Source organism: Salmo salar, chromosome ssa17 (assembly GCF_905237065.1).
Source record: "Salmo salar chromosome ssa17, Ssal_v3.1, whole genome shotgun sequence".
NCBI lineage: Eukaryota > Metazoa > Chordata > Actinopteri > Salmoniformes > Salmonidae > Salmo > Salmo salar.
This window is the reverse complement of record NC_059458.1, coordinates 9,200,001-9,223,012: the sequence shown is the minus strand read 5'-3', so window position 1 is coordinate 9,223,012 and position 23,012 is coordinate 9,200,001. Positions and strand designations below refer to the sequence as shown.

Genomic DNA, 23,012 nt, shown 5'->3' with positions numbered 1-23,012 from the left:
AGAGCCACTTAATCTTTTCCTGTAAGGGAGGAATGTCTCACTCACACACACACACACACACACACACACACACACACACACACACACACACACACACACACACACACACACACACACACACACACACACACACACACACACACAGCCTGGGACGGACAGATGGCCGGCAGACACCTAATGGCAGAGGAAGCCCATCGATCACATTGAGCTTGATGACGGGATGGCGGCCATTGGAAGAGGTGTAATCGCTTCCTGGCATCCTTTGTTGCTGGATGAAGACAGAGTGAATGACCTGAAGCAATGAGATCAGATGACCAGTAGAAGGAGACAACTTCTTGATGGCTCAATTGGCGTTTTACATTGGTCGATGAGCCTCCATGTTGCTGGATAAAGACAGAGTGAAGGACTTGAAGGTCTGTGGATCAGATGACCAGGAGACAACTTCCTGATAGGTCAACGGGCTTCTTACATTGGTTGAAGAGGTCTTAATGAGCTTCTTTCATTGGTGGATCAGCCTCCATGAAGACATAGGCCATGATTAACAGAATCAAAACCCGCGATGCATCATGGGTAAATTTTGACTGATCTACAAATAATACTGAGTAGTTATTTATGATGCAAGGAGACTCGTAGATCAGTCAGTCTCGACAACAACGTCAAACTCAGCCAGATAAGTGAAGGACCTGAAGTGCTGGAGATCAGATGACCAGGAGACAACTCCCCGATGGCTCAATGAGCTGCTTTCATTGGTCGATGATGAGCATCCGTCGTCTGAGGTTGACCGGTGTTTTCGTCTAGCCATAATGATATGTCTGGAATATCCAGACGTCCATATATTCTTATCCTGAAGCAATTTGTCTTGTTATCCATCATTGTACCTGCCAATATATTGCACTGAATCCGTGATTAGAAATAAAAGGACTTGAACCCACTGCCCTTTGTTTGTCAGGCCAAAGCCCAAGCCATTAACCCAAGAGGTCCAAACCTCTTGACATAGATCAGTGGTGTTGTACTAAGGGAGCTACGCTCTACAGGAAAGAAGAAGCCTGCCTGTCATGTTGACGGTTTAGTATCTGATATATATGCATGGGGATTTTCCTTTCTTTGGCTGTTTTTTTCCCTTCCAAAATCCCTCTAATGCTTGATTGACAGGTCACCACAGCAACAAGTAAATTACCAAATAATTTCAGGAAGCAGTCCAACATGAGGCAAAACATATATATCGTTTGTTTTTCTCGACCTGCGCACCTCGATAGCGCGACCCTCCGTTGACGTCCATAGGGAAGTTAGAAATAAGAATTGCGCCATGCCAGAGATATAGGATGCACCGTGCCTCAGAACGACAAACATTTTCAGGGAGGAGGCATTTTGGCTGGTGGTTGCTGGTGGACATTGGACTGGTTTTTAAATCAACATTCCATAAATCTGAAAGAAATAACTATGGAATGAAAACTACTGTCCTGAGTACTCAAAGATTATAGTAAATAATTTACCCACAGGATGAGTGGTGAGACTAACTTGGGAGTAAATACAACCTGCAAACAGACAACAACAAAAAACAGACAAAAACATCTCCAAGACATCCTGACATGTTTTCAAGGTCAACTCCTGTGAGGACAAAAAGCCACCTGCCTTCAAAGCGTCAACAAGGTAAACCATGACGTGACAAACCATGACAAACTTAGCTAACAACATTACGGTTAAGAAAAAACATCTCAGCTTCAGCTCGTCACAGCTTAATGTCACCAACACATCTAAACACGCCATACAACTCCAGAATCACTCTGGTCCACTTACAAGAACTAGTCTCAATTCACCCAAAGTCTGCACTTGCACACACTCTGTCATGGATTTAAAAGCATTGGATTGGTGTAAGCATTGGCTGAAGGGAGTTTCCACAATTGTTAAATCCATGATGGAAACCATGCAAGTGTACACTTCGGGAGAAGGGTGGCAAATCGGGATGCAGGCCATATATGGGGGATTTACAGTAGGTCTGAGAAGGGTGTGGTCCGTCTACGGCACCCATCCTTTAGGATAACACAACCACATACTGGGCTTTTTGAAGTAAATTAGAGAATTTAGGTCCGGAACGGGCCCCGCAAATTGGCTTGGTTTCCTGATGGATTATATCTGTCCCCGGGAAGAGGGAGAGAAAGAGAGGAAAGAGGATGGAAGCGAGCGGAGGGGGATTTGTAAACAGCGGATCAGCGTGCTGGCTTTCATGTCCCCAAATTGGCAATAGTAGTGGGGACGGCCGTGTCCTGTCTGTCTGTCACACTGAGGGCCTTAGTGACAGCCACTCTGAGCTGGAGTGACGGGCAGAAGAGGTGGGGAGGGGAGGGTGACGGAGAGAGAGGAGGCAGTATGGGAAAGAAAGACCGGACGCAGAAATGTATAAGGATACGCGCACACACACAGGTCACAGGAAAGTGCCTGTTATTGAAGTTGTGATCAGGCAGACGAGTAAATGCAACATACAAACAGCCACACAAATACAAAGACAAATGTATGCATATATACATACATACATACACACACACACACACACACACACACACACACACACACACACACACACACACACACACACACACACACACACACACACGCCGTGTCCGGAATCGGTCTTTACTACTACTTACTAAAACAAAATACTGTGTACTTATAATAACACATACAATTACGGGTTGGGTACAACAAATATCAACATACTAGGCTCACCCATACTGAGAATGCGTCCACTGATGCGCAATTGTGGAGGTCTGGTGCCATTCATTCCTTATGGGCAATTCCTTGGTAACAGAATGATACAGAGACTCAGATTTTTTACTTTAATATGTAAGCCAAACAAAAACCAATGATTGCAAAGTTAAACCATATAACTCTATACACAAGAACGATTTTCATCAATTTCCACTGAACGTTTTACAAAAACACATTTACATGAAGAACAGTGCAGATGCAGAGTTTGGTAACAGAATGACGGCACAAACTGTCATTCTGTTACAAAACGTTGCATCTGCACTGTTCTTCAGATAATTTAAAATATATAATATAAATATCTTCAAATAATATTTTTGCAGGAATCTCCTTGCGAATGATTATATATATATATTTTATGGGGGGAAAATGTTAAAAGTAGTCCTTGTGCGTAGAGTTAAGGTTTGTTTAACTTTGCAATGATTGGTTTTTGTTTAACATACATTTTAAAGTGAAAAATCTTTAACTGTGGAATTGCTCTAATCTGATTATCATCTCATTATCAGCTGCTGTCAAACACACGTGGGTCAGAAAAGACGATTTATTTCCTTTAATAGCATGCAGTGAAATCGTTCTAGATGAAAATCTAAAATGAGTATGACATCTTGGCATTTAAAGCACACAAAACTTGATAAATGTCACATACTATTAAACTTCCTATTTTCGCATACCCAATCAGCTTACTATTAAGAACACAATTACGGGTTGGGTATTCGGGCCCGGCCAGTCGGCTACAGTCAGGAAGAGGACCTCAAAACAGGCAGGCTCGTGTTGACAGGACCATTGAGACACCTCAACATACAGTAAATGTAGACATCTTGCACATATACCCATGAGAATATGTAGTCATTTCTAGTCTCCACCGGCACTTTGATAAAGCTGCCACACCCGTCTCTGTACTGAACATACCGTACACATCTTTCATAAGAGCCTATGAGAGAGTGTACTGTATATGTATGCACACGGTGAGGAGTCTCACGTGGCTGACGAGTAATGTGGCTGATCTTCAAAAGGCCTGTCAATGCTGAAACTCCCTCAGGCGGTTCGCTCAGCAAGGACACTTCAATCTCTACTGTTGTAGGTACCGAAGGGACAACCAGTCATCTCGCATCGAAGGGGGGATATGGGGGGATATGAAGTGTGTAGGAGTGCGTGGATGGCGGTGGGGGGAGTGGAGCGGCGATGGAAGTATCGACTAGATTTTGTGAATGCAGAGACCATACTGCTGTCCTCTCAGAGTGAGAGAAAGAATGAAATAAAATAAAGGAAAAGGGAACAAAAGAGGGAAAGAGCGAAATAAAGAAACTAAGTACAAAGAAAGAGCAATATAAAGAGAAAAATACAATAATCCAGTTAATATTGGCACTGTGAGTATTTTGATTTCAGAATAGCCTTGTTGAGTGGTGAGTCCAAATAACACAATGGATTGTGGAAGTCCTGCCTACGCAAACAAAGGATCAGGCCGCCCAAAAATAATACGGCACATACATAAAAACAATAACGGCCATGAAAATAATTCAGAGTCTCAAAATACATTGGTCCCGCTACAGTGTTGCACACGCTTTCGATCAGTCTTTCATTTTTCCAGTTTGAAATACAGCCATCAGAGTAAAACAACATTTGTGATCTACAATTAGATTGGATGTGTTTCTAATGGCACCCGGTTCCCTATATAGTGCACTCCTTTTGACCACAGTCCTATGGGCCCTGGTCAAATGTAGTGCCATATATAGAGACTAGGGTGCCATTTGGGATGCAGATTTTGAGCTACGCCGTATTCCAGCTAATTAAGTCATAGTTCACATGCAATCATCAGGCCAGAGTGTTTGGTGGAAAATCTGGGAGCGTTTAAGTGTCTTGCCCTCCACTTCTGCTCCAGCTGCACTCTGCGCTTAGGGCTGCACTTGGCTGGATGTTCAATTGCAATGTAAATGTTTCTTGGAATTTTTATTCAGTCAAATGGTTCAAGAATGTCCTGGCTAAAGCCTTCAACCCAGTGAGTAGTCAGAGAGCGCACAAGGCTATGTTTTGAACCTTCTCAGAACAAGCTGGGGAGCGAGAGAGTGTGTGATGGAGTGTGTGTGTGGTGAGTGTAAGTGAGAGTGAGAGAAAGTGTGAGTGTAGTTAGTGTGTGTGAGCATGGATGTGTGTGTGTGTGTGTGTACACTTGCAAGTCTGTGTGTGTGTGTGTGTGTGTGTGTGTGTGTGTGTGTGTGTGTGTGTGTGTGTGTGTGTGTGTGTGTGTGTGTGTGTAGGGCCTCCCGAGTGGCGCAGAGGACTAAAGCACTGCACCGCAGTGCTGAGGCGCCACTACAGACTGGGACGCACAATTGGCCCAGCATCGTCCGGGTTAGTGGAGGGTTTGGCAGGCGGGGGATTTCCTTGTCTCATCGTGCTCTAGCGACTCATTGTGGCGGGCCGGCGCCTGCAAGTTGACTTAGGTTTTCAGTTGGACTGTTTCCTTCGACCCATTGGTGTGGCTGGCTTCCGGGCTAAGCGAGCAGTGTGTTAAGAAGCAGTTAAGACGCATGACTCTCGACCATCGCATCTCCCGAGTCCGTTGGGGAGTTCCAGCAATGAGACAAGATCGTAACTACCAATTGGATATCAACGGCACTTTCCTGTAATTGTTTGTATGCACACTGTGCCAATGTGCGTGCATTCATACGTGTGTGTGCATGTGCATGTGTGTGCATGCATATCTGTGTACGTGTGTGACAAGAGGTCCAATAACAACAGCCCTGTCCAGTGACCTCTCCATCTCCCGCCTGCAACCATCAACCCTCCCAGAAACCAACCAAGTAAAAGGTTGTGCGTGTGTGTGTGTCCATCCTGCTACCAAGTCAGATGTTAACTGTGTACATCTCCCCACCATTACCACTGACATGCTGGACGATTGGATTCTTATCCGAGGGCCTAAAATCGATAGACACTGATCGCAATTGAGTTGATCGCAATCGAATTATAAACGTTTGAACTTCTATGGTGTAATAACAAGACTAGATTGATAACCATCTTTTTACTTTTCAGTATCACATTTACCCTAAATCTCAGCAAGATAATTCTTAGCTTAGAACTAGTGCAGGGCTCTCCAACCCTATTCCTGGAGAGCTACCTTCCTGTATGTTCTCTCTCCAACCCTGTTCCTGGAGAGCTACCTTCCTGTATGTTCTCTCTCCAACCCTGTTCCTGGAGAGCTACCTTCCTGTATGTTCTCTCTCCAACCCTATTCCTGGAGAGCTACCTTCCTGTATGTTCTCTCTCCAACCCTAGTCTAGCACACCTGATTCTAATAATTAGCTAGTTGATAACCTGAACCAGGTCATTTTACAAATGGGTTTACAGTGAAAACCTACAGGAGGGTAGCTCTCCAGGAACAGAGTTGGAATGTCCTGTACTAGTGAAAGAAATTGTGAGATTTGTGTTAGCTGCTTATTGGGATGGTGAAAACGTTGGGTAAGTGATACTGGAATAAGCAATGGTTGAATGACCTGAACAGTTGGAAAAGGGGAGTGCTAAAAGAGGCAAGAGTGGAACTAGAATTCAGAGATGCATATAATGAAACGTAAAGAGTGGAAACATTGGCCCTGTGTGGCTCAGTTGGAAGATCATGGAGCTTGCAACGCTAGGGTTGTGGGTTTGATTCCCACAGGGGACCAGTACAAAAATCTATGCACTCACTACTGTTAAGTTGCTCTGGACAAGAGCATCTGCTAAATTACTGAATTGTAAAATTGTAAATGGTTGCCTACCTTAAGAGCCCAAATCCTTTCTTCTTGGCCTTTTTCTCCTGGTCCTCAGAATCCTCGGTTTTCTTCACTTTTTCTTTGCTTTTCTTCTCTTTCTTCTTCCCTTTGGTCTTCTTCTTCTTCTTCTTCTTCCCTGTCTCTGATTCAATCTGGTCCTGGCGGGATGAGCCACTGACGGGCGTGTCTCGACCTGAGCTCTGCTCTGACAGGTCATCTGAGAGGGAGGTAGCAAAGGTTAAAAGGTCAACTAGGGCTGACCCCATTTAGTCGACTGGACGATTGTTTGGTCAATAGGCTGATGGTCGACCAAGGTTTCTTTAGTCGAGCAGTCGCAATAAAAACAAATATTTCATGGTGCACAAGACACCTGTCTGTTTCAGTGGACTTATCCATTGCGGAGGCCACGGGGATGGCACAGTCCATCACTCTAAGACACTGAAATTGTAGATGGTTATATTATGTCAAAAATAATGGTGCAACACTAATAAATCTAATATTATTTTATAACAAATGCGCTTTCTCCTGCGTTGGATACTGACACTGTCATCACCGTCACTATAATAATAAGCAATGTCGTTATCATTAGTAGGCTTTGTATAGTAACCACCATCCTGTTTAGTCTTAATACCATAACTTATTTAGGCCTATATTTCATTATATTGTATTTATCACTCATTCATTCATTCATTCATTCGTTCATGCCATCACACAGCATACGAGACGTTCATGCTTTGAAATGCAATCAAGCATTTTAGTTTAAAAATGTAATAAAGGGAGTTTTGAATAATTAGCCTAAACAATAAATAAAGCGCAGTTCACGAATGCATGCAACTGTTTTTAGTTTTTTGTAATTAGCAGACTCTCCGGTACACTTGCATATTTAGTGTTGTTTACACCGTTCCAAATGATCAGAAAAATATATAATATTGTAATCTAACAGCAACTGTTTGGCACAAATAATACTCACACAGCACTTGCTCCTATACCCTCCTTTTTCCTGGCTCTCCAGTAGTTTCATTTAACATTTAAGTCATTTAGCAGACGCTCTTATCCAGAGCGACTTACAAATTGTCAAATGTCTTCCACAACTAAGTCAAATGTCTTCCACATATCGGACTTCCCCTTTCCCCCCGTTTCGAGTTTCTTTTTCACGTCCTCCGCCTCCATTTTGCTGTCACGTGTTACTGTGTTCAGAGATTGTTCAAACCAATTTATTGCTGTGATTATGTAAGGCTATAGGTCAGGCCCTATTGGCCACATGCTTACGATGCTTACATGTGTCAACTAAAGAGAGCAATGGTTGAGGGAATAGGGAATGTTTTTACTCAACAAATTAGGGATTTCGGTAACATAACTTTTCAGTCAGAAACAAGTAATAAACTAAATGGCTGAAATGATGTTGCAGCTTCAGCATAGACAGTCCAATAAACACTTGCTGTGGTGTGGTGCCTTCACGCTGCAGTAGGGAGGAGAGCGAGACAACGTGTGCCAGTCACAGGCACTCGCTGTCATTTTTTTAACATTGTGACCATCGGGCTCTTTCGAGTCATTTGTGTGTCTTAATTATTTAATCAAACAGTGTGCTTAAAGCATCAGACAAGCTCAGTGCATATGTAGTTGCTTTTATTCAAACACATTGGGTGTGTGTCTATATATGGACAAATAAGTTACAACATTTAAAGAACAGGACGACTCTTGGTCGACCAAGATTTTTTTTAGCCGGGACAGCCTTAAAGTCAACACAGATGCCATACACACAATGAAGTAGACAGGCGGACAGACAAACACACACTCATATACATCTCCCATCCCACATGCAGTGACTCAATACTTTGCAGCCGGGTTCACCAACATGTCTTTTTGGGAAAGTGGGAGAGGGGGGTGCTGCCTCCAATCTTGTATTCAGAATCACTGGTTCCCCCTCTAAGCCTGAGGCAACCACTCCGTGAGGCCAGAGGAAAAGTCAGAGGCAATTCTGCTTTACGGTTCAGTTTGGATGCTCAAATGGTCACACACACACACACACACACACACATACAGACAGATCTTTGGCTTCACATGAAAGATGTTGCATCAAAAATGTGCAGCTGTGGGATTAAAAAAGTTCCCTGCCCAGAAACGCTGACTACATATACATTGAGCCGCTAAACAGTGTGTCCTTTTGTGACCTCTGCGTTTTGCAGCGAATGTCAGCGAGTTACGCAATGGCTAAATTACTCATTATTAATATCAGCGATAAACCAAAGTTTATACAACTCATGTGTGGAGATTTCTGAATAAATCGTCCCTATGTATTTTCCCTCGGCACCCACTGACCAATTTCAAATCAAAATTGGCACAAATGCTTATTTTACGAATAATTTGTATTGTAATGAGATGTGGCCTTGTTTGGGGATGAGGATAATTAGAATGATACCCAGTGTGCTTTGCAAGTGTCTATTTTTTACATTTTGGTCATTTAGCAGATGCTTTTACCACACTTCTGACACCAATGCAGTAAATTTGGGGCCACAAAATTGTGAACCGCTATAAAAATGGTATAGAAAAGTATTTGTATTTTATTACAGAATACATTGTATTGTAGTTCTGGCCAGTGAAATACAAATGACAAAATATAAAAAATTGGAATATGTACTTGTCCCCCCGCCCCCTCGAACCCTGGTTTAGAAGATAGGGCTGAGGAAACATAGGGCTGTGGGAACATAGGGGCGAGGGAACATAGGGCTGTGGGAACTGAGGGAACATAGGGCTGTGGGAACTGAGGGAACATAGGGCTGTGGGAACTGAGGGAACATAGGGCTGTGGGAACTGAGGGAACATAGGGCTGTGGGAACTGAGGGAACATAGGGCTGTAGGAACTGAGGGAACATAGGGCTGTGAGGAACTGAGGGAACATAGGGCTGTGGGAACTGAGGGAACATAGGGCTGTGGGAACTGAGAGAACATAGGGCTGTGGGAACTGAGAGAACATAGGGCTGTGGGAACTGAGAGAACATAGGGCTGTGGGAACTGAGGGAACATAGGGCTGTGGGAACTGAGGGAACATAGTCATGCTCAGTGTTGCATTAACGTTGATGGCGATTTCCCTTACCGTCCTCCGGCTCCGAGGGCCCATCGTAGGACTTGTCGATGGCGGTGCGGAAGCTCTGGTTGCATCCCCTCCCCCGCACCATGTGGGGCCTGGGGCGGTGGAAGGGCACCTGGCTCTGCTGCCGGGCCTCCGACACGGCTGACTGGAGACTCTCCAAGGAGCAGGACTTCCATAGGCCCAAGGTGGGACCCAGGTCACTCCCCCTGGATGAGGACTCTGAGAAGGGGAGAGACAGGGAGGGAGCCCCCGGTCAGCATGGATAGAAGGATGGAGGAGGAGGACGGGAAGTGGAAAGAGAGGAAGAGGAAAAAGGAGATGAGCGGTTGGGGAGAAATGGATGAACAATTTCAAATGGGAAGTTAGAGTAAAAAGGATGCATAGAGACAGGTGTAAAAGATGGAGGCAAGAGAGAGAGGGAGGGAAAGGATGCATTCATGTAGAAGCAAAGGAAGAGGATGAAGGGGAGTGGAGGAGTGCCAAAGGACTGCCGTGAGTACACAGGCATGGGCCACAGTTAGGAGGAAGAGAGACAGAAAACAAGAGGACATGAGGAGGAGGACTATGAAGACAATAGGACAGACTAAAAGAGGACGATCACAGTTAATGAAGAGAACGGAGAAACAGAGAGAGAAGTGAGGTGGATAAGGACGAACAGAAAAAACTAAAGCGGGAGGACAGAGAGGAGGGCTGCGAAGAAGGGAGTGGATAAAGAAAGAGAAAAAGGAACAAAAGGGTCATGCAGGAAAAAGGTCTCCTGCACATGTCAAACACATGGCCAAACCCTCTTCATGGGGAGCTACTGGGTACACAGGTTTTTGCTTCAACCCTGCTGTAACAAACAACAAAAGGTCCTGGTGAGCAGCTAGAGCAGTAGGTGTTCTAAATTAGGGTTGGAGCAAAAGCCTGCAGGATGGTATAGCTCTGTAAGGAGAAAGGTTGGTCCAATGGCTAGTGTTGTAGGTTAGTCAAAGAGGTCCATCACCAGACCATGGCATGCATAAGTAGGCCGCAGAGACAGACAAACAAAGGGGATGTGGCGAGAAACACACAGCCAGTCCCAAATCGTTCCCTAATCCTTCATTTGGCCCTAACTCTATTTTGCTAAAAGGTATGGAAAATAGTTTAAAACCGACTGAAAAAGTGACTATTTCTAAGTGTCTATTTCTAACTCACACCAGGGATTTGCAAGACATTTATTTTTCAAAACGTTCTTGGAGAAGGCAAACGCTCAAAATGTTCTCGTTTTAGACTCTCTTTTGTCAACTCAGTCTTCAAAGCATGAGAATATTCCTCTTGAAATTGATTTTTGGAGAGTGGGCGATAGAGTCAAGGGGAAAGGAGGGAAAGTGAGCCAGGGCTGCAGCAGCAGTGGCTTTTAAGTCCTAAATTGACTTTGAGGAAGAAGTGGGATTTGTGTGAAATAAGGGGTTATAAATAGAGAGCGGATGCGTTCAGGAATAAAATGCTCAATTTGAGAAGCAGGATTTGTGTCACAAATGTAATTGTGGCTGTCCGGCAAGCAGCCTGATAGAATTAAGCCGCTTGCTGCTGGAGTGCAGCAGTGAACGCTGGGCTCAGAGTGTGTGTGCAGTACACGCTTGTGTGCATTTGCAAGCACAACACCACCTGTATATATATATGTGTGTGTGTGTGTTTGTGCAAATGCACGCATATATTTTTGTGTGTGTGTTGTGTGCGCCCGTGTGTGTGTGTCAGTGTGTGTGTGTGCCTTCCCTTCGTCCATATCCAGTGTAGGTATGTCAAATGGGTGAAGGTAGATGTAAATGAATAACGTACGCGACGGGAGGGTGATCATCCTCTTGCAGAATCATTCAAGTGTGAAACCAACATTTGACTCCCATCACTGCCTGCTGTGGACCAGATGCTCAATGTGGGTTCATTCACTCACTCATCATGTCAGGTCAACAATCATTGGTGATCGGTGCAATCCTCTGACAGTGCAGCGCAAGACAGGAATTCCGTAAGGGATTCACACAAACCAATAGTGCCCATCTGAATACAACTTTGAGCAATATGAGTAATGTTATGCAACTACCTCTAGCAACACACACCAACGTTATACAAATCAAAACACATTAGAACCACATGTACGATGCAGAGAAGCATAGACGCACACACTGGAATGCTTCACGACTCGAATACTGCAGCACACTGTAAGCCTCAGGGTTTCAAACCGACAGCAGTAACACACCCAGCGCTAGGATAGAGAAACTAAGAAGAGAAGATATACTTTATTAGTCCACGCAAGATGGACATTTGTCTTCTGCTTTTATCCAACCCCCGATATACATACACAAACACACATTAGATTGGAGAGGCTAAGCAATTTTGGGGGTTAAGTTACTTGCTCAAGGGAACATCGGCAGTAGGTGGCACCTGAGATATTGATGCATTTGTAAGAGCGAGCATTTCCCCTCTTTGACTAGAGCGAGCATTTCCCCTCTTTGACTAGAGCGAGCATGTCCCCTCTTTGACTAGAGCGAGCATTTCCCCTCTTTGACTAGAGCGAGCATTTCCCCTCTTTGACTAGAGTGAGCATTTCTGCAGCTCAACTGAGCAAGGGCGCCACCGATGACGGAAATGCCACGTTTTAAGCAGCCTCAACCTGCAGTGGATGATTTAAAAAGGTCAGTTGTCATGGAGACACCTCTGTCTGTGTCGGTGTGTGTGTGTGTGTGTGTGTGTGTGTGTGTGTGTGTGTGTGTGTGTGTGTGTGTGAGCCTCGCTCTTCTTCTCATCATCATGGAGGACAGACATTATCGGTTTACCTTTCCATCTCGGAGAACCCTGGATTCAATCTCTGGGCTAGCCTATAAAACCACGCTCACTGTGATGGGAACTAGTAAAACAACCTATATTTTCCCCTTTCCAATAAATGGAAAAGGTATATAACGTGGGTGGGTGGAAACCTTCAAACCTATTTTAATACCACAACCTTTGGGTGTTGACATTTGAGCTGTACCAGATGAAAACAGAATAACTTAGTGTTCATAGGGCAATGTATAGGAGAGGCAGATACAACAAAACAAACAGGTTTAGAGTGGTACAGTAAGCAATGCACACGTACAGCTGAAGTCAGAAGTTTACATACACTTAGGTTGGAGTCATTAAAACTTGTTTTTCAACCACTCCACAAATTTCTTGTTAACAAACTATAGTTTTGGCAAGTCGGTTAGGACATCTACTTTGTGCATGACAAGTACTTTTTCCAACAATTGTTTACAGATTATTTCACTTATAATCCACTGCATCACAATTCCAGTGGATCAGGAGTTTACATACACTAAGTTGACTGTGCCTTTAAACAGCTTGGAAAATTCCAGAAAATTATGTCACGGCTTTAGAAGCTTCTGATAGGCTAACTGACATAATTTGAGTCAATTGGGGGTGTACCTGTGGATGTATTTCAAGGCCTACCTTCAAACTCAGTGCCTCTTTGCTTGACATCATGGGAAAATCAAAAGAAATCAGCCAAGACCTCAGAAAAAGAATTGTAGACCACAAGTCTGGTTCACCCTTGGGAGCAATTTCCAAATGCCTGAAGGTACCATATTCATCTGTACAAATAATAGTACGCAAGTGTAAACACCATGAGACCACGCAGCCGTCATATCGCTCAGGAAGGAGACGCATTCTGTCTCGTTGAGATTAATGTACTTTGGTGTGAAAAGTGCAAATCAATCCCAGAACAGCAGCAAAGGACCTTGTGAAGATGCTGGAGGAAATAGGTACAAAAGTATCAATATCCACAGTAAAATTAGTCCTATATTGACATAACCCGCTCAGCAAGGAAGAAGCCACTGCTCCAAAACCGCCATGAAAAAGCCAGACTACGGTTTGCAACTGCACATGGGGACAAAGATCGTACTTTTTGGAGAAATGTCCTCTGGTCTGATGAAACAAAAATAGAACTGCTTGCCATAATGACCATCGTTATGTTTGGAGGAAAAAGGGGGAGGCTTGCAAGCCGAAGAACACCAAGAACACCAACCCAACCGTGAAGCACGGGGTGGCAGCATCATGTTGTGGGGGGGCTTTGCTGCAGGAGGGACTGGTGCACTTCACAAAATAGATGGCATCATGAGGCAGGGAAATTATGTGGATATAATGAAGCAATATCTCAAGACATCAGTCAAGAAGTTAAAGCTTGGTTGCAAATGGTCTTCCAAATGGACAATGACCCCAAGCATACTTCCAAAGTTGCAAAATGGCAGCATCATGTTTTGCGGGTGCTTTGCTGCAGGAGGGACTTGTGCACTTCACAAAATAGATTATGTGATTATAGATTATGTGGACATATTGATGCAACATCTCAAGACATCAGTCAGGAGGTTAAAGCTTGGTCACAAATGGGTCTTCCAAATGGACAATGACCCCAAGCATACCGCCAAATTTGTGACAAAATGGCTTAAGGACAACAAAGTCAAGGTATTGGAGTGGCCATCACAAAGCCCTGACCTCAATCCCATAGAACATTTGTGAGCAAAACTGAAAAAGCGTGTGCGAGCAAGGAGGCCTACAAACCTGACTCAGTTACACCAGCTCTGTCAGGAGGAATGGGCCAAAATTCACCCAACTTATTGTTGGAAGATTGTGGAAAGCTACCCGAAACGTTTGACCCAAGTTAAAACCTCTTGACGGTCGCCTAGGATAGGGGGCGCTACAGCGATTTTTGAAAAAAATTTGTGCCCATTTTAAACGGCCTCCTACTCAAACTCAGAAGCTAGGATATGCATATAATTAATACTTGTGGATAGAAAACACCCTGAAGTTTCTAAAACTGTTTGAATGGTGTCTGTGAGTATAACAGAACTCATATGGCAGTCAAAACCCCGAGGCAGATCGTAACAGGATGTGGAATTCTGAATTGCGGACTCAACTTCATCACTTTGCCTATAAATCACACCGTGAGCAATGGTTCATTGAGCACTACATGTCCCCAGTCTTTACAAAGTGGTGTGAGCCTTCTACTGTGAAAACTGACAGAATGAGAGTCTGTGGAAAGTGGTCACATGGGGAGGGCCATCACCATTATGACGCCGGCGCCCCTGGCTACCCTCCCCTTTCGAAACGTTTTGAAAGACAATGCAATCGTCCCCCTTGAATGTTATTGGAGCTCTGGTTGAAAAAGGCCCTAAAGATTTATGTTATACAACGTTTGACATGTTTGAACGAACTTAAATAAAAAAAAAATCAATATTGGTAAGAGAGGAGTCCCGCGCACGACGGTACTTTTGGCGCAGCCTTCAGAACGCGCTAACAAGAAGACATAAAGGATTAACTTTTTCTAACGAAAATACATTTGTTGTGGACCTGGGATTCCTGGAAGTGCCTTCTGATGAAGATAATCAAAGGTAAGGGATTATTGACAATAGTATACAAGACTAGATTTGATATGCGATTGTTCCAAGATGGCGCTGACCTGTATTGCTAGCCTATTTTTCTGAGTATCCCTTTTATCGCAAAGTGTGATTACCCAGTAAAGTTATTTTTAAATCTGGCATTGCAGGTGCTTTCAAGAGATGCTAATCTATAAATCTTAGAATGACAATATTACATTTTAAAAATGTTTTCGAATAGTAATTTAGTAAATTGTAGCGCTGTTTCACTGGACGCATTTGAGGGAAAATAGTCAACGTCACGCGCCGATGTAAAATGCTGTTTTTATATATAAATATGAACTTTATCGAACAAAAGAATGCATGTATTGTGTAACATGATGTCCTAGGAGTGTCATCTGATGAAGATTGTCAAAGGTTAGTGCTGCATTTAGCTGTTTTTTGGTTATTTGTGATGCATGTGGTTGGTCGGAAAATGGCTATGTGAATACTTTGACGATATACTCCTCTAACATTATCTAATGTTTTGCTTTTGCTGTAAAGCCTTTTTGAAATCGGACAACGTGGTTCGATTCAGGAGAGGTGTATCTATAAAACGATATAAAATAGTCCTATATTTGAAAAAAAATATTCTTTTGTTATGCTAATGGCGATAGGATTTTTCGCTGGATGTCCGTCCCGTATCCCGTCAAGAACAATTTAAAGGCAATGCTACCAAATACTAATTGAGTGTAAACTTCTGACCCACTGGGAATGTGATGAAATAAATAAAAGCTGAAATAAATCATTCTCTCTACTATTATTCTGACATTTCACATTCTTAAAATAAAGTGGTGATCTTAACTGACCTAAGACAGCGAATTTTTACTAGGATTAAATGTCAGGAATTGTGGAAAAACTGAGTTTAAATGTACTTGGCTAAGGTGTATGTAAACTTCCGACTTCAACTGTAAGTGGCCACTACTTTGTCTATTGTGAAATAATTAACTTAACTCAAAAGTTCCATCCAATCAAAGTACAGTCCAATTAAGGTCCCGACCAATCACAATTTAGTTCCAATTAACGTTGCAACCAATCATAGCTTATCTGCTCCCCGAGTGCACTCTGATAAATCACTAACAATGCGTCCCCGGGCGGGACACAGATGCAGGCAGAAGGCAGTAATCGTGTTTAGATGTATAGATGGAGCCTATGGTTGCATATTTGCTCAGTTAGACGTATGGCTCTGATAATGGTCAGGGACTTAAAAGGCCATTTTATAATTACAGACTCACCTTTAGTGGATTAGTCACGTGGAGGGATGGGAGGGGGAGAGGGGGGCAGGGACTAGAGATGGGACATGTACCATTTGTTAAAGCTAGGTTTAATAAATGCACTACTACACTGCGATAGACCACAAAGCATGTAGTGTGGGCAGAGCACACAGACAGATGGCCCTTCCCGCTACAGAGCGATCCATCAATTCAAATCAGCCCAACATGGTGACTTTCAACTTGAATCAACAACAGTGAGATGAGGGAGAGTGGGGCTGGGTAGAGAGAGAGTGATACAAACTACAACAAAGCAGGGTTCCATGTTGGCAGGGGAAAGGGAAGGCTACATGTTTTCAAAGTCTAATTGCAGAAGGGGACAAAACAAAATAATGGGCACTGCCAGTTGCCCAGCGGGCCAGAAGCTAGCCAGTGTTTGCCGCATCTAACAGGGCTTCAGTGTGGGTGGATCTCCCCCATCTCCAACAGAAACAAACCCAGGCATCAGTGGAGCAAAACATGCACACACACCACAACACGCACGCACCAAACGCTTGAAACAGCTGAGACAGAATTTGTTAGAAGCTGTGTGTGCGCAGGGCTACTAAGTGGTGTGTGTGTGTGTGTGTGTGTGTGTGTGTGTGTGCGCGCTGGAAGCGTTCCCAGACCTGTGTATGAGTAGAGCTGCCAGGGGAAGATGTTAAGAGCCGGGGGACAACCAGAGGAGGATGGAGAGATGGAGACAGAGACCACAGTGGAGAGATGGAGAGAGAGGCCCCCTCCAAACATCCATTTATCCCCCTCTCCTAAATGAGCATGTTCTCCTCTGGCTGTTGATACACACACTCTAGTCTATTCAGAGGACCTGAGGATTACTGGAGCTATCCCTCTTTCTATGTCACAAACATGCACATGTGTAATCCTCAGGTGCATGTGTCTACGCGTTAGTGTTTCTTTGGCGCGCGCGCACACACACACACACACACACACACACACACACACACACACACACACACACAGAGAGAGAGAGAAAAATAACCCAAATCAGGATGCTTTAAAGGCCGGGCTTATTCAGGCGGTAGCTATGAGAAGGTAGAGAGTGAAGGAGATATAGGGGCACTAGGAGAGAAGGGAAAGGAGGATGATTTGGTAGGGGAAGCTTAAAGGATGGAGCATGTTACCTATAATCGCATAACACTTGGAAAGCACAGAGAGAAGGAAAGAGAGAGAAGCATGAGAGGGTGAGAACAGAGGAAGAGAGAGGAAGGAGGATAATTGGGATATGGACAATAAGAGAAGATGAAATGGGGATAGGAGGGGACAGACTAAGCGGGAGAGAGACAAGACAGACCGCTCCGGAGAGAGAGAGAGAGAGAGAGATAGGAGAGAGAGAGAGATAGCTAGTAAAGAAAGAAGAGTAACAAGAGTAACAAGAGGCGTAAAACAAACATAAAAGGGTGAGGAAGAGAGAAAGAGAGTGAGAGCACGGAGAAAGCGAGGAATAGAGAAGGTATTGAGAGAGAGTGAGAGCAAGAGAGAACAAGAGAGTAAGAAATCACAAAAGCAAATGAGAGAGCGAGAGACAAAGCAAGACAGAAATAGGAGAGAGAGAAAGAAATAGTATGAGAGAGAGCGAGCAAGTTGGGGGAGAGACAGGAATATAGAAGTAGAGAAATAGAAGGAAAGAGAGTAGCTCTCACACACACACACACACACACACACACACACACACACACACACACACACACACACACACACACACACACACACACACACACACACACACACACACACACACAGAGAGAGAGAGAGCGGTTTTAGCCAGATTAAAGCCGGAGGTGGAGCCCCTCTTAAATACCATCCTACTAATGAAATATGTCAAGGCCTATAAAGAAGCATGGGCCATTTAAAGAATCATGCACGGGGGCCACGTCAAATACGGCCCCGTCAGCAAACTGGCCTCAGTGTAGCCTGTCAATACGCATTAGCTTACACATCAGTTAGAGGCTGATGTAGAAAATGAATCTCTTTATTTATCATAGCCCATAAGGGTGATTGTGACTACTGATCAGAAATGGGCTTTGAGGGAAATCATATGGGTAAAATTAGGTTTGGGTGTATGGGGGGGAGGGAGCTGAGCGTGGTACTTTACTGTGGGGGTGGGACTTGTAGAGTCGTCGTTATGTGGCAACAGTTTATGCTGTGGTAGATTTAAGGTGTGTGTGTTTCTGTGTGTGTGTGTGTGTGTGTGCGCGCGCGTCTGCGTTCAAGCCTTTCATTCAATCCCTGCACCCTCTTTCTCACTTAAGTGAAAGAAGACAAATTAAGAACATCCCGGTCTAATGCAATCTAGGGCTGTCGGAGCAAAGAGGTAGCTTAACAAATCACTTCCTGCTGCTTCCAGCTGAGTAAGGAGAACACACAAATCAGGTTCAGTGACACAAAGCATCTCCCCGCTGAAGTCTGTTCGTTCCAGGGTGAAGTTTCCCCCACAAGTACAGATCTAGGATCAGCTTCCCTCCATCCTTCCCTTAACCATTAGAGGAGTTAGAGGAGTCCTGAACAGGTCATAATGTGTTGTGCGGTCAGTATAACAGCACACTGAAAATTATGATTATTTTCCATACCTTTATTCAATGTTAACCTGCCGTCTTTGTTTGAGAAGGTGTGCGTTTGTGTGTGTCTGAAGAGTGTGTGTGTGTGTGTGTGTGTGTGTGTGTGTGTGTGTGTGTGTGTGTGTGTGTGTGTGTGTGTGTGTGTTTGGGATATGGATAGGGGGAAGAGCGTGCCTCTTCACCTGGTCTCTGCTCTGCCAGGGATCTCATGTTGCTCTCATCAGCCACTGAAACACAGAAAAACACAGACAGTGAATATTGGAACACCTTAAGGGTTGCCTTTGTCTGTTTTCTCTGAGCAGAGATGGAGAAAGAGAGAGAGGGAGCAAGACACGGACAGAAGAGAGAGAGGGAAAGAGAGATATGGTATAGGAGAGAGAGGGTGGGGAGGGCAAGAACGAGGTACTCTCCCTCATTCCCCCCCTATTTCCCTACCTTCCCCTCTCTCTTGTCCTCAGTCTTTCCCTCTCTATAAACCACACCAACAGGATTGAGGGGCAGGCAGGGAGCGGCATCAGCTGCCAGAGGGGCACTGCACCACAGGACACAATAATAGGTTTTCATTACGTTGCAATTTCTCTGAAATAATCCCTTTTCATATTTTATGAGGTCAACGTCCTCCCGGCAGAGAAACGAGAGAGCAGAAGAAAAATAAAAAAAGAGTGAGAGGGAGGGAGAGAAAATGCAGCTGTGACGGAGGGGACAATGGATTAGGCTGGCAGTTATATTTGCTGGCTTCACGCGTTATATTTTCCCTCAAATACAGTAGCCACAAAAAGGTTGTGGTGGCGGGTGTGTGTGTGTGAGCTGTGTGGCACGAAGCCAAAAATAATGTGCATATAAATCTGCTTCTATTGTTACAGAGATCCCACCCCCCCCCTGTTCGGAGAGCAGCATCAACAATGTCTCACCCACCCACCCACCCACCCACCCACCCACACACACACACAGATAAATAAATGTTCTGCAGCTGGGACAGGAATGTGCTGCTGGTGTTAGTGAGCTCATAATGACTACAGCTCAGTGAACTGCATTGTTTCTTCTCCACGTACATGACCATGTACACGACTCAACTATTGTCAGATCAAGTCATGTGGTCAGGGAAAAACTCCTGGGTCTGAATTCAAAACGTGTCTCAGAGTAGAAGTGCTCAGAGTACACTCAGAGTAGTTCCCACCTTATATTCCTTATGACTTCAAAAGCCAAACTGATCCTAGATCAGCACGCCTACTCTGAAAGGCTTTATAAATACGGGCCCAGGTACAACCATTAAGACAGACTTGAGAGTGAGTGTTTAGGACCACAGTCTTGGCTAAGCCCATTTAACCAAAGTCAGATACCTCTGAAACGCTAAACAAGTCATGTGTGCGTCCTAAATGCCACCCTATTCACTATACAAATAAATAGCTTTGTAGCACGAGGCAGCTTGATGTATAAGTACACACCCTGGTCAAAAGTTCCTGAATAGGGAATAGGATGCAGCCTGTGTTTTGCTTGTGCACCCTACAGTCCCCATAAGAAAACATTTGCTAAGCACCAGAGCTTATATTGCTTATTACGTTTTGCTTAGTGCAAAAATAAACCCTCAGACTTGACTCACCCAGCTTAACCCCCGTTTGGAAATGGGAAACTACCCCCTATTAAAGTGGATGATCCCTACAAATGTGACACGCAGCACAGGGTCACAGTGTCATACAGTCCCCATGCCTCTGGTAATGCTCCCCCATCCTCAGATAACAACCTCAAGGGGGTGGGGGTAGAGAGTAGGAGAAAGGTCAAGTGAGGTAGAAATATGGAGAGAGAACGAAAAGGTAGATGCATTGAGAGAGAGAAAAAGGAGAGAGAGAGAGAGAGAAAGATGTACAGAGAGAGAGAGCGCAAAAAGGAGAAAGAAGGACGGAAAGGGAGTGAAAGAGAACAAGGAGGAAAGAGAGAGATGACAAAAACAGAGAAAGACAAGATAAGCAGTGAGTAGGATGCGGGGGTCTCTTCCTAATAAAAGCCAATCAATGTGCAGTAGCGGCGTGCAACTAGTTTCGAAGGGGGAACCCAATCCACATCCCTAATGAACTGGGATTGGAAACCAGCGACAGGCAAAAATAATTAACAGAATAAGATATACCTCCCTCTGAAACAGAGAAGAGAGAAAAAGGGAGGGAGACGGGTGGAGGATTGAGAAAAGAGAGAGATGGGGGAAGAATGAGAGAAGAGAGCAAAAAAAAGAGGGAGAAAGAAGAAAAGACAGAGGGAGGGTGGGAGTGAGAGAGAGAGAGAGTGTGAGAGCAAAATAAAAGAGAGAGGCTAACAGGGTCACCCAGGTGCTAATATGAGGAAATAAGCTGCTTAGTGCAATATCATTTCAGGGAAAAAGTTGGGTATGACTGAAGGAGTGCGGACACTGCTCACATTCGCACGCACACAGAGCAGTGTTAGACTGACTAGACACTCTAGTTCAGGAACCGTTGTCTTCTAAAGGTCAGGCCTCCCAAGTGGCGCAGCGGTCTAAGGGGTCACTACAGACCCGGGTTCGATCCCAGGCTGTGTCACAACTGGCCGTGACAGGGAGTCCCATAGGGCGGCGCACAATTGGCCCAGCGTCGCCCAGGATAGGGGAGGGTTTGGTGGGGGGGTGCTTTACTTGGCTCATCGCGCTCTAGCGACTCCTTGTGGCATGCCGGGCGCCTGCAGGCTGACTTCGGTGTGTTTACTCCGACACATTGGTGCAGCTGTCTTCCGGGTTAAGCGGGCGGGTGTTAAGGAGCGCGGTTTGGCGGGTTATGTTTCGGAGGACGAACGACTCGACCTTCGCCTCTCCCGAGCCCGTTGGGGAGTTACAGCGATGAGACAAGATCATAAATGAAATTGGGAGAAAAATACAAAACATTTAGATGAACTCAGCAAAAAAATAAACGTCTCTTTTTCAGGACCCTGTCTTTCAAAGATAATTCGTAAAAATCAAAATAACTTCACAGATCTTCATTGTAAAGGGTTTAAACACTGTTTCCCATGCTTGTTCAATGAACCATAAACAATTAATGAACATGCACCTGTGGAACTGTCGTTAAGACACTAACAGCTTACAGACGGTACGCAATTAAGGTCACAGTTATGAAAACTAGGGACACTAAAGAGGCCTTTCTACTGACTCTGAAAAACCACAAAAGAAAGATGCCCAGGGTCCCTGCTCATCTGCGTAAACGTGCCTTAGACATGCTGCAAGGAGGCATGAGGACTGCGGATGAGGTCAGGGAAATAAATTGCAATCTCCGTACTGTGAGACACCTAAGACTACAGAGACACAGGACGGACAGCTGATCGTCCTCACAGTGGCAGACCAGGTGTAACAACACCTGCACAGGATTGGTACATCCGAACAACACACCTGCGGGACAGGTACAGGATGGCAACAACAACTGCCCGGGTTACACCAGGAACGCACAATCCCTCCATCAGTGCTCAGACTGTCCGCAATAGGCTGAGAGAGGCTGGACTGAGGGCTTGTAGGCCTGTTGTAAGGCAGGTCCTTACCACACATCACCGGCAACAACATCGCCTGTGGGCACAAACCCACCGTCGCTGGACCAGACAGGACTGGCAAAAAGTGCTCTTCACTGACGAGTCACAGTTTTGTCTAACCAGGGGTGATAGTCGGATTCGCGTTTATCGTCGAAGGAATGAGCGTTACACCGAGGCCTGTCTTCTGGAGCGGGATCGATTTGGAGGTGGAGGGTCCGTCATGTTCTGGGACGGTGTGCTCAAGCATCATTGGATTTAGCTTGTTGTCATTGCAGGCAATCTCAACGCTTTGCGTTACAGGGAAGACATCCTCCTCCCTCATATGGTACCCTTCCTGCAGGCTCAACCTGACATGACCCTCCAGCATGACAATCCCACCAGCCATACTGCTCGTTCTGTGCGCGATTTCCTGCAAGACAGGAATGTCAGTGTTCTGCCATGGTCAGCAAAGAGCCCGGACCTCAATCCAATTGAGCACATCTGGAAACTGTTGGATGAGTGCTAGGGCCATTCCCCCCAGAAATGTCCTGGAACTTGCAGGTGCCTTGGTGGAAGAGTGGGGTAACATCTCACAGCAAGAACTGGCAAATCTGGTGCAGTGCATGAGGAGGAGATGCACTGCAGTACTTAATGCAGATACTGACTGTTACTTTTGATTTTGACCCCCC

The 23,012-nt window shown here is 44.8% G+C and overlaps 1 protein-coding gene across 4 annotated transcripts in view; it reads right to left on the bottom strand.

Moving 5' to 3' along the window:
* The window catches only part of LOC106575104 (partitioning defective 3 homolog B), a 188,408-nt gene that overhangs the window by 47,676 nt on the left and 117,720 nt on the right, over positions 1 to 23,012 (bottom strand). For all 4 annotated transcript variants that reach the window (XM_014151297.2, XM_045698766.1, XM_014151298.2 and 1 more), the window contains 3 exons: positions 19,011 to 19,055; positions 9,604 to 9,819; positions 6,516 to 6,726 (listed from right to left, as the gene is read on the bottom strand). In XM_014151297.2, coding sequence (XP_014006772.2) covers positions 6,516 to 6,726; positions 9,604 to 9,819; positions 19,011 to 19,055 — 472 coding nt within the window. The remainder of the gene's footprint in view (positions 1 to 6,515; positions 6,727 to 9,603; positions 9,820 to 19,010; positions 19,056 to 23,012) is intronic.